The 12,596-nt window shown below is 42.8% G+C and overlaps 1 protein-coding gene across 1 annotated transcript in view; it reads right to left on the reverse strand.

Annotated features, from left to right (window-relative positions):
* The window catches only part of ADAM22 (ADAM metallopeptidase domain 22), a 114,667-nt gene continuing 102,071 nt past the window's right edge, over positions 1-12,596 (reverse strand). Inside the window, exons 25-26 of the mRNA XM_054192410.1 lie at positions 1,410-1,533; positions 1-140 (exon numbers count right to left, since the gene is read on the reverse strand). Coding sequence (XP_054048385.1) covers positions 120-140; positions 1,410-1,533 — 145 coding nt within the window. The 3' untranslated portion in view covers positions 1-119. The remainder of the gene's footprint in view (positions 141-1,409; positions 1,534-12,596) is intronic.

A 12,596-nucleotide genomic window follows, 5' to 3' on the forward strand; every position in this document is an offset into this window, starting at 1 on the left:
TCTCTGTTGATCTTTCAAATCGTCTGAAGAGCAGATGAATGTGCAATGACTCAGTGACGCTGAGTTTCTATAAAATTCGAAGTAAACAGTTCTGATGTCACCCCAGGAAAGCAGCGCGGCTAAATGGACGTCTCCCATAGCTGGAGGGGAAAAAGGAACACAAACACACACTGAACACCAAGATAAAACAGGCTGTTACCCAAACAGCGTGAGGTGCTCGTTTGGGGAGCTCCATCTACATCACTTGGGTCACCAAGACTACGCTCTTGGTCTGCCCCCAGCCTCTGGTGGGTATTGTTCAGACCACAAAGTCAGCAGTCTCACGCGTTCCAGCGTGACTTGCAGCTGACACAATAACTGTCCACGGCGGGGAGTGCAGAGAGCTCGAAAGAAAAATGTCGGTGTAGCATCAGCTTTGTATTAGACAGCTGTTACCTTACGCTAACTAATACTGGTGTAATTTCACACACTCGTCTGCCTAACTCTGCTCAGGGCAGCATGAACTTCTGCCGTGGGTTTGAGCTGGTTCCCAAGGCAGCTCCAGGGATGAGAAACATCAGCACAGCCCTTCCCCCGAGCTGCTCTGCTCCACATGCGCCTGGGAGATGCTCTGCTGCCCCTCACACAACTTCCTGCCCCGAGCAGGGCATGGGGGTAGCAGCAGGTAGGTCTGTCCCCCCAGCAGTGCTCCACTCCTTTTTTCATTGGAAAAAAAGGACAGAGAGCAGAGACGGCAAGCTCATCTAAATCAGGAACATGAATTAACGCCATCACAAGTAAAACTCCTGAAGTAAATTTCTGAGTTTTTTTGCTTATTCAAATATCTGCTACGTCTGAATTGACACAAAGGAAGCTATGGCTTGTGTCGCCTTTCTCTCCCTGCGCAGCAGCATCACCATCCCCAGCACACTGCAGCGGTTCCTGCCCACCCTGGGGGGCCAGGGTGGGCTCAGGGCAGGCAACAGCAAAGTCCCTCCAGATCTGCAAAGGCTTGATACAAGCCCTCCATATCCCCCTTAACTGCAACCTAGTCACCTTTCCGTAAAGCTGGAAAGCAGCCATCCACCAGCCTGCATGAAAGCGGCTGGCTGTGTCAGCCCCACGGAAGGGGTAAGGGAGGAGATCCAGACGTGCCGCCTGCTCCAAGGCTGCCCCAGGCATGCTGCCAGCTTGAAATAAGACAACTAATGAAATCTGGGCTTCAGCACAGGTTTAAGAGCCATCCGAATGGGTATCTGTAAACATCGCCACCGAGGCTGCCCTCATCGCTGCCAGAGCCTCGGGTGCGAAGGAAATGCCAGTGCTGCTCTCACTGCTAGTCAGAGACGCTGATCTGCCACGCTTTCCTTCTGAAAAACTACCGGTCACTCAAGTCACTGACGAAACGCACAGAGAAGAGGGACACGTACCCTGGCACTTTGCCTGTTGGCTTTTTTCTCCTCGTCAGGAAGCGGTGGCATCGGGTAAGGGTATTTTCTGCTGGAAGCAATAGATCCAGTGGAGGAAGATGGTGACTTTGCAGGAGACAGTGTCCTGAGATGTTGAAACACACAAAATAAATGGGATGTCTTTGGGTCCTAGCACTGCAACAGCAACTGCCATTACTCTGAAGCTTGGTTCGGAACCAAGTATATAGCTTATTATTAGCTCAATATCGGGGGGATAAAGTTGTTCGATCAGTAGTCTAATAATTTCATGGTACGAATAAAGATATTTATAGCTTTCAGGAACACTGGAAGAAAAAAAAATAAAGTTTCCTACTTCTTATTAGAATTGTATTGCGTAACAAAATCAATTTCTTAAGCTGTTTTATATGGTACTGTAATTAATCATTATAAAATTAACAAACCAAATCTGCAATTAAATAAATACAGAACTAAAAGACAGACACGGCATTATGAAGCCTAAATAGAAATAGTGATTGAGTAAATACAAGCTGAACAGTGTCTTCTACCAGTGATTAAATGGCAATTATCAGTGTCTTTATGTACATCTCACACATCTCCTATATTGCTACAAACATAGCGAATAAATCTCGTATTTTATAACACATTAATTTACACAAATGCATGCACTTGGAGGCCAAACTGTTAGTTGTGAAGTAACAAAGGCATATACAAGGTGCTAATAACAAATTATTAGACATGCAAGCATCATACAGTGCATATTGTTCCAGCCAAAGAAAGAGTCTGATGAGAATATACAAAAATGGACTGATTATTCAATGGCAATCAGCATTTCTGTACAAGGTGAGTAGAGTAAGCAGGAGCAAGTAAATGTTTGTATCACATGAAAGGCATTCTTTTCATGTCAATAAGGCAGCAAGCAGCACATTATTGACTGAAATTTTATACCCAAGAAAAACTCTTATGCTTCTGTTTTGAGATTCTGCACTTTTCCCACTTGAGAGGTTCCTATCAGGCTCTGAATTTGGGCAGAATCAAAGGGAAAAAAGTCTCAAAGTAGAAAAATCGAGCTACCCTGGCTGCCTTGTTCTGTTCTGCAGACTGAGGGCATTTTTCAAAGGAGGCCTCCCACTAGTGCAGGCACATCACCCAGGCCCTCCCTGAGCACCGCTGCCTACCATCTCCTGAACTTAACCTGTCCCTGAAGATGGATGGTTTCCCTCGGTTTCTACAGGCCCCTCAAACACAGCAGGGGGGCTGGGCGTTGTGCAGCTGTAGACCCCACTGATGAGCACCATCACTCATACTGAGGAGCCACAGGAACCACCCCTGGCAGACAGCCCCGCATCCCTGCTTCCGGGATTTGCAGGATCGGGTCCTTTCCTCTAGAGAGAACTACAGATAAGGCAGGGACTCTTTTGTGTCTGTAATTGTTCTATATCTCTATTATCTTTAAATAATTATTCTTTTATTTTGGACTACTGCATCATTTTGTTGTGTCTGAAGCTCCCTACAACAGCACACTCTCTTGTCTCCCATACAAACAATGATTGATGGTAGCCACGAGCAACAAGGCGTCAATGGAAATTACATGGTGACAGCTCCCCAGTCTGGCTCATGACGGTCTAATGCCTCATGCTGTAGCCTCTAAGTTCAACAGCATGTAAAAGATTTAGGTTGGTGCAATTATCCAAACACCGAAGAGTACATCTTCAGCACATGCACTTTGATCACCCATTAGGATGAACTGGACATGCACGAACGTTTTCAGAAAGAAAATTTTAAACAGCTACTGCATTATAAAGCAAAGCGTTCATGTGTCCACCATCACAGATCTGGGCACCAAACTGCACGTGCAACAGGCAACAAAACAGTTGTTTTGTGGTTTTTTTAAAATGCAGGGAAAGGTTCTCAACAGTGCCCTGCTGTACAAGTCCTCTCATCTGTGCCCACACTTGGACTGATAAAGATCACTAACAAACTATTAGAGGATTTAGAATCAAAAAAATTCATGAATTTTGCCCCACAGCTGCAGGAGGATTTAAAACCTTCCTGTGTAAATTTATAAAGATGCACCTGGAGATCAGAAGCAAGGAACTGGGGAGGTGTTAGATCTGACTTGGCAAGCCCTATCAGAAAGCTGTTTATATAGGTACCACAGCCAGGAGGTGGCACACAGAATGAAGGCATCTCCCACCCCTTGCACCACAACCAGGCACAACATCGCCGCCTGCACACCACAGGCTCTTCCCATGGGTTATTTCAGGCACCACAAGACGTCATGGTGAGAGGGAAAGCCGTGGCCAATATACCTGTGCATCAGGCTGAGCAGATGATCCTGGAAGGAGCAATAACCCCGCCAAGGATGGGGCATTTTGAATGTTTTCCTTGCCCAGTAGGTCCTCTGACCAGGATCCCTAGCTGAGCCCATAGCCACGTAGCTTTGCACCATAACTCAAACACAGCGCTGCCTTTTCAAAAGCTTTTGAAGCCCAGACCTCCAGTGTAGCTGCCTACATTTCTTACTTCTCAGCCCCACTTTGTGTTGCCAGCTCACCTATGGTTTGTGCACCTAACCGATGTGCACATCGCTGCTCACCCGCACGTGCAAAGCTACGGCCAAATACATGGAGAATGCAGTTGCACACTTAAAAGAAATGACCTCGCCCTCCCCTCACAGGCTCTCGCCCCTTATTTCTGCTACACAGGTTATGTGCTGGTTTTTGTCATCTTCAGTGCCATCTACTGAGACTGTAAAAACATATCACTGCTCACAGATCTTAGGATGTGTCTTGTGTGATTAAGCGTAGTTGGTTGAGGTGGTTTCGATCGCTTTTCAGGTCCTGCCCTGCAATTGTGTATGTGCTGTGTATCCCAGATTTACAGGTACTTTAAATGAGAAAGAGCCACGACCTTTCTCATTTACAGGATGGAAGAAAGACAGCATTCAGGGACACTTGCGGGTAATGCTGGGGTTAAAGGTAGGCAAAACGTTGCAGTTTGGTCAAGGGTGGGATCCATTTAGCTTTCACTGGGGTTTCAGTTCTCCTGCTATGACATCCATTAGCTTTCATGCCAAATTTCATTTCCAGATGAAACTTACAGAAAACAGCTAGGAAAGCAGACTGGGTTGCAGACTGCATTCTACCCTATACACGCCTTGACAGTTTCAGAGGTTTTACCACCAACCCCAAAGCCATGCACCTCAAGGCACTGCAAGAATATCCATTTCTGATCAGAAGGCAAGATGTAGTGGCAACTTCATGTCCATCTTTCTGTCCCGGAAGCTGAAACTGAGAGTGTGGGGAGACCATGCTGGGATTCACAACAAAACGCGGTGGCAGCAGGAGGACACCTGCACGCGCTCTCCTGCAGCCAGGCGCCTGCCTGCTCTCCCTTCTTGGAACCCAAAAGGGGAGACTGTTGGCCCACAGGAGAAATGTGTCAACCTGGTCACACAACTTGTCTTGCGACTTCAAGTGTCATTTTAGCTGAACGCAAGGCAGGTGGCCCTGACAGATCTGAAATGTTCATCAGCTGTGCTTGATTCTGTTTTGCAGAATGAAATAATTTAATGGCATTCACTTAACATTCAACCTGGTGAAAGCACTTCAAGCCCAAATGTAGATACTATCAGCCTAACCTCACCTTTGCTGCTGTAGGTTCAGCTCTTTGTAGGACATCGTTAGCTTAAATTATCCTACATTAGGAAGCTGGGATCTTCTAAAAACACTGACGTGGCTAAACATTTTAAATGCAGTTCCTTTTAAAACCCACAGATGTGCACAAGCTTCCTCAGAAAGTGCAGCAGCAGAGGGGAGGCTCGGCTCGTGGGGGGCTGCAGAAACGGCAAAGGCTGTGACAAGAGCCATCCAATTTAAGCACTGCACAGCAATGCCCCAGAAGCAGGCACTCACACGCTTTAATGAACTCTTTTCCCTAACTCTGGAAATGAAATCCTGACCTTACTGACATCAACAGGCATTTTTTTCATTGGCTGCCATCAAGGGCAATATTTTGCTTTGGTTGTAATGCAGAAAACTTTTTTCTTTTTTTTTTTAAGCACAGTGTAAAGCTGCCTCAGCGAGAGAAGGGAGCTAATGGCTGGTCACGGCTCAGGCCTCAGCTGGATGCTCACAGAGAAAGGCAATGGACCTCAGAGCAGCAGAGCCAATTCTGGCTAATGACCAGCTGAGGAGGAGCCGAGAAGAAATTGAGGAAGAAAGCAAGAACACCAAAGCACAGAAAAAACAGGAGGGAAATGGATAGCCTGTTGTCTCCTGCCCTCCATGCTCCTTACCAATGCCTTTCTGATATGGAATGGCCATTTTCCCCCTGGGTATGTATCCTCACTCTCCATATAGAAAACTGTTTTCTTTGTAAACTATTTTTATAATACTTAAACAACTCCCATAGAATCTAAATTACTGTAAATATTTGCATTAAATCAAATGTAGGCAGCTCAGTGCTTCAAAAGGTGCCTTATAGTCTTTTTTGTCTATAATTATCTACAGAAATGCCACATATTGGGATCTGACAGTTTATTTCCTGATACCATCATGGCTCCTGAGTCTTTCAAGACTCAGTGAGGATTTCGAGTAATCCTTAACCATATTTTCTAAGGTCAGTCTGTACAGTAGCCACTGTAATTGTCAGTAACAAAAATAAGTAGTAGCATCATGCTGGTAAAACAGCGCGCCTTGCGGCAAAGCTGCAACCGGGCAAAGGTTTCCTGCCTGGGTTTATTGCTGGGGTTACACAGCTATGGCTTGGCATGTAAAACTAAAATTTAGCCTAGACTTTGAGCAGTAAAATGAGATTTTTCTTTACCGATCTTATTTTCTTACAGAAGGGTATCCCACAGCTGGGAGCCTTCTGGCACCAGAGACAGCAGCTACTACGATTATCATTAATAAAAAGTAATTACATAGAAATACCCATTAGACTTTGTAGACTAAGAAAAAAGTTAATAACTAGGACACGAGGTGTCAGAGAGACACATTTTGATTTATACAGGGTTTTTTTAAGCTGATGGAGAAGGTCTTCGTGATTACTAATATCTCTATTTTCTGAAAAGCTGCAGTGTTCCTACGAATTGTTGGAAGTGCTTTTGCCTTTTTTCCCCGATTCTACTTCAACTCTACCTGCAACAGCACCAGCCATCAACACATTATTCCTAAAACTATAGGGAGACAAGCAAAACAGCAGTGTTACTTTCAGGGCGTCTTTAAAAGAAAAGAGAAATCAAAAATGATTAGCAACAAGAATACTACCCAGCTAATTAGCTGGTGTAAATGCCTTATCCAGGGTTACGATTCCTAAAATGTAGTATCAGCCAGACAGCCTGACTTCAGCCTGACCTTCTGGCTTACCAAACAAGATTTGTTTTGTTTGTACATCACTTCACAGGCTCAATTCTTAGGAACAATGTTTTACAGTCTGTGACAGATTGACCAAAATTGCATCTGAATTTTAGGGAGAAACTGTTCAGTTAAACCTCTCATAAGCCCATGGCAACTCATCCCAGGAGAAGATTTGATCCTTTGCCTTCCATAATGTGCCTGCAGAATACTTCCCCATGGTTACCTCAATTAATTAGGACATACAGGTTTCAAAATTTATTCTAATTTCTTTCTCATTTCTAAAGCTACTGCTGCAGGCAGTCATTAGTAAACTTCTATGGTGTAAAATTTTTAATTTATGTTTCATCCCTGCTGATATACAGCCCTCAAAACTCACACGGGTCAGCTTAATCCTCATCTACATGCAAAAAATGCTTAGTTTATCTCAAATACAATTAGAAATGTGACTCATTCAGTGCAACAGCTGACAACCCTCAGGAGCAGGGTACGCTCCCATTAATTTAATCTAGCTACTAAATCAAGATATACCTATATTAAAAGATGAAAACCAAATTAAGAGTATTCACACAGGAATTTAAACCTGTTTAACTAAATCATTTAAAGTAACATACTTTAAACTAGTGCTATCTTCATATTCCATCAACATCTGTCTTTATTGTGACCACAGGGCTTCTGATACAAACACCCTGAAAGACAGCTATGGCTTTAGATTATGGTGAGTGACTGATGGCCTTGCGTGAACAACAAAGGTCCAGAGGGTATTTTTAGGAAAAGGTTTGCTAATAAAAAACACACCTAATTTCTAGTGTGAGTTAGCTTAATTTCACCTTCCAGTGACTTTTGGTCAGTCTGCTAATCTAAAGGACTCCCCACGAAGGTTTTGCTCCATATGCAGCTATGTGGATTTTATGATCAGAGAAGCATTTAGCTGCTCCATTAAACTGAACAGCTTCAGGCCCTGCAGTCCCTTCTAAGGCTTCTCAGAGCTTAAATCTTCCCAGTTCGTGAACACACTTGTTGAACTGTGGACACCAAAACTGGGCCCTGTATTCCAATGCTAAAAACAGCAATGGCAAAACTAGTGGATTCACAATATACCCTGCCTGAATGTCCAAGCACCAACACCGAGACCTGGCTGCTACTGGCTGGCAAAATCACAACATCCTCCAATAAGCCTTGGATTCTTGTGTCAGGGATTTTTACTCCTTGATCAGGACTGGCAGTCTCAAATTCACCTCATTTGCCCTATCTGTCTAGTGGAAGCCTTTCTGCAACTTACTCTGTGATTTAAGAGTTCTTGAAAGCAAACAGAATTTTTTGCTCTTTTATGACTTTGGGACATTTTTAGTTCTAAAAATGAATAAATTCCCACACTGCTATTTAATACCTGCCAGGGCTCCTATTGGAAGAGAATTGTTTCATTAGCATCTTGTGATACAACTCCACCACGTTTTTTTCCCCAAATACACACTGGACATATTACGTGAATGTTTCTGCCCTTTTGCACTATTATTACGTCTACTATTGTAGCAAAATTATTGTTAAGATTCTATTTACTCTTTCTTACCCTCCTTCACTGTTTTGGCTAAAGATTTTTGCTTTGTATTCTTTTTGTTTCTACAATTCTTGTTTCATCTTTATTTTTGATATGTCAACTTACAGCTTCATCAGTTACTTTCACGTTCTATATTATTTGCAATAAATTGTCTTCCATTCTTTTCTATGCTAGATGGTTTTTTCAGCTGATGCGAACTTCTGTCTCAGGATTTTTGCCTTTTGGGAATCTATTAAAATGTTCTCAGTCTCCTGATTCACGTACAACAGGGAGGCCAGCCTCATGCGTGCTTCTTCTCTTTAACTTGGAATGTATCAAAAATATACACTTTACCCTCTCAAAAACAAGCGCTATTTTTGGTTGAACCCTACACTCACTTGTAACAGATTCATTAGTGGTTTGGTAGAGCACAGAGTATATTCTCATACATTTAATTTTCCAATTACAATATATTAAGGTAACATACCACTACTTTTTATTCTTTTTGCATTTAAATTTTAGTATGCACTATATAAGACAGTGGGTAGAGTCAATGTGTTATGAAACCACTTGCTTCAGTAAATTACATTCTATTTAAGTTAATACTACTTTATTAGTGATAAATATGTCTCATGCCCATAAAACACTACTTGGCATAAAATGATGAGAAAGCTACTACAAGCTATAGATGATGGTGGGAACGCATGCACTACACACACCCTTTTCAATGGCTTCATTAAAACATTCAGAAAAAGAATTGTAAATTGCACATGAAGCCAAAAACAGACATCAAAATGCAGCAAAAGAAGAGGGGCCCTTTGCACCTACAGTAACTTGTATTGATTTATACAAGGTAGGAGTCCCAAGATATTTGTATATGCTGGAACAGCTCTTAAAAATGATAGAGAATTAATTTACAAAATACCTAAAGTATGGTCCTTCAGTGTTTTTATTCACATCTTCTACCCACTTAGCTACATTATATTCTCTTTTGAACCATGGGTTTAAATACCTGCAGAAAGCAATGGAAGGAACAGAGAAAGCAGAAGAACAAGAATAGAAAATCTGAGAACACACAGCACAAGCTTAGCAAGGATGTCTTCATCCCCAAAATGCAAGTGAATATGGTAAATAAATCAGTATGAATGTTGGGTGAGGACTAGGCAATGTGTACAACTGCATGAGAAAATCTGACCTACAACAAGACTCATATGTTTGAATAATCTGGAAACTCTGTGGGATACATCATTCATTTAATGTCTTAAAGGTAAAATTCACTCCTATGCAGAGGGCCAGCTTTAAGCTCATGGTTTAAACTCCTCTCATGATCTCTGAATAAGGATGAAGGGGCATTTTGGCTCCAATCCCGCAGTTTGCTTGTTGAAGACACACGTTTGCACCCATCTAGAATAAATTGCAAGATGACAGCTTAATGAGCACAGAAACTTGGGCTTGGCCCTTTCTACAGGAATGAATTTTGGCCTCAGTGTGTTAAAAGGCTTGAATTGTTTGCCACTACAGGGGCAATTTTTACACTTATGTACAAATAACCCTGTGATTTTTCAATGATCATTTAATTTGGTAGGACCACAAAAAGCTTTAATGGAGGTGGGCTGCAGAGTTATCTCACATTTTACAGAAGCAATCTTGATACCAAACCCACATTTTTTTAGGAAAAAAGTCTGAGCTGCATACTCATATTAGTTACATGGAAATGGTGAAATAATATGGTGTTTAATTATCTGACAGTAATATTACCAGGGAAGAAGCAATATTTTTTTTTGTAACTGGTTTCTCTTAGCCCCCAATAACAAGATTAGCGAATTCCTCCCCCTGTGTCATGTTAAGAAAAAAGGACAGTGTAGAAACAGGAGTCTGCCTGGTCCAATTTAAAGTCTGTTCTTGTTGTATAAGAATAGCAACAGTTTAACGATTATTTGTGGTCACCACCTTTATATAATAGAGACTAGCACACTCTGAAATAGGAAACAAATTGTAACAAAGGAAAAAGGGGAAGGAAATTCCTCTTTAAGTTATTTTTGATACTTCTGGGCCAGTTCTCGCCACCCTTGTTTATGAGAGTGACTGCAATGACCTCACTCATGGGAACAGGCCTCGCAAGGGGTTGCTCAGATGAGTAAAGTTTAGGCCAGATCATGTCGTTCAACCCCCACCACATTTGAAACCACGTTGAGAACAAAAGCAGCAGCACTTTTTCGATTTCTTTTGCTCCTTTTTTGCTCTGGAACTTCTCCTCCCCGCCCTGCGCAAGCACAGCCACAGCTCTCAGAAAGTACTCGCCCTCAGCCACAAGTGCTTCTAAGTAGCTTCCTCAGCTCGCTTACTTATCAGGAATCAGGAGTGCTTTATGCTTTCCAGCTTGGGCTCTTAGAGAAAGAAAACATCAAAAGTGGTAGCGCAGCAACAGATGAACTGCAAGTGAAGCGACAGGCTGATGCCAGCATCACCAGGAACTAAAAACTTCTGCTTTCGCTTTAATTGTAGGTGCGACTACACATTTTCTTGTACTTGCCGCAGTACTTTTGACTTGCTTTTTTTCATTTGAAAGGGTCTTTTGGTAACCATGAAACACTCCCAATTGGGCTTCCTGTATTAGAAAACAAAGTGTAATGTGGTATCAAAGCATGCAGTTGTTGCACAACCACGTTGCAGGGTTTCCTGGGTCTGGTTGTATCACAGACCGCCATCCACCACCTCAATTCATCTGTTACAGAAAGGTTAAACTCCAGTTACTGCAGACCACTACGTGATACCATTGGAAAGCTCCCAGATTGATCTCCTGGCCACAGGTTTATTAGTGATGGCCAGAATCTGCGTTTTCGTTGAGTGAGAAATTCCGCTTTAAAACACAGGTGTCCTTACACGTAAGCCTATAACTAGACCAACTGCTCAATTTGGCTTGTAGCGCGACATGCAACAAGGCAAGAGACCTGGGCTCAAGAGTACTCATACTCCTCAGGCTGGCGAGGAGGAAGGTTAGCTAGCGCTGCATCAGCAGGAGCACCTCCAAGCAGTCACGGTGTTTTGCCACAGTGAAACTATTGTATACTGAGGGAAGGGACTTTTCACAGGATAGAACGGCAGCCCAGAATGCAGGGGCAGGTGAGACTGACCTGTGATCCCGACTCCCTGTTTGGGGGTGATCAGAACCCCCTGGGCTTATGCCTTGGGCCGGGATTTGGTGGGCGAGAGAAAGCCCAGGCTCAGATGCATGGGTTACCCTGCTGCAAAAAGACAATATATAATAGAAAGTCTAAGCCAAAGATGTTCGTATCAGTTATAACAATGAGGAAGACAAACGCTTATAGGAAAAGCAGTGCAAATTAACAAAGGTCAGAAACACTATTTGGCAAAACACATGTTCACTGGGACCTGTTTTAACACAAGCTCCCAACTAAACTGCCAGCTTATTCAGAAAACTCTCGTTATCATTCCTGGATAACTCTAACTGGGTTCAATAGAAAACTTGTTTTATCAGGCCATTTCGTCAACCCTGATTGTGAAAAAGCTGCAGAAACATTTGGCCTGTTGGCGCTCCTTCTGTGTGAACTGAACCTTCTGCCTTTAGTAAAGCACAAGAATTTTGTTTTAAAACATCTAGAAACAATTAAAAACGTCCCAAATGAGCTTTATCAGTCTCCACAGAGCTACACCTTTAGCTGAAGCCTTGTTCGTGTATCTGTTAGGTACAAGGGGTTGCACAAAGGTGTGAGCCTAAGTACATTTTTCAGGAACCGCCCAATATGCTTGCAACCCTCCTGCCAGCGCTGCTCGTGAGGGCTGCAGAACTCAAACCTTACTCAGCGCTTAAGAAATTTTGCTTAAATGATTAATGGCACAAGTCTATCTGGTGCTTGACTGTATACAAAAAAAACCCTTGTGCATAATATGTGCAGTTACTGCAGACTTGTGCGCATGTCAAATACTTCTGTAGTGCGTACCTGCTTAAACAAAAATTGAATTCTGCACAAGGTGTAACACAAATGAACCCAGTTTTCCAGTAGTTAACTACACTCTCTGCTACTATCAGGAGACCAAGTGTTACACCTTTTCTTCTATCTCAACAAGTATGCTTCATTGGACTCCCAGGGGAAACACAGGTGGACTTTCCAAATGCCACCATTTCCAAACAGATTTCAATAGTCTTCTAGTTTTCCCAGAGAAGGTAAGAAGGTAAATTTGCCTGGGGAGGCCTCCATGTATTCTGAGATATCATCAAAGCAGCTGGCATTGCTTTTTGTTTTACTAAATGAGTAAATGCTAGCCATGGTT

The sequence above is a fragment of the Rissa tridactyla genome, chromosome 2, assembly GCF_028500815.1.
Source record: "Rissa tridactyla isolate bRisTri1 chromosome 2, bRisTri1.patW.cur.20221130, whole genome shotgun sequence".
NCBI classification, from domain to species: Eukaryota; Metazoa; Chordata; class Aves; order Charadriiformes; family Laridae; genus Rissa; species Rissa tridactyla.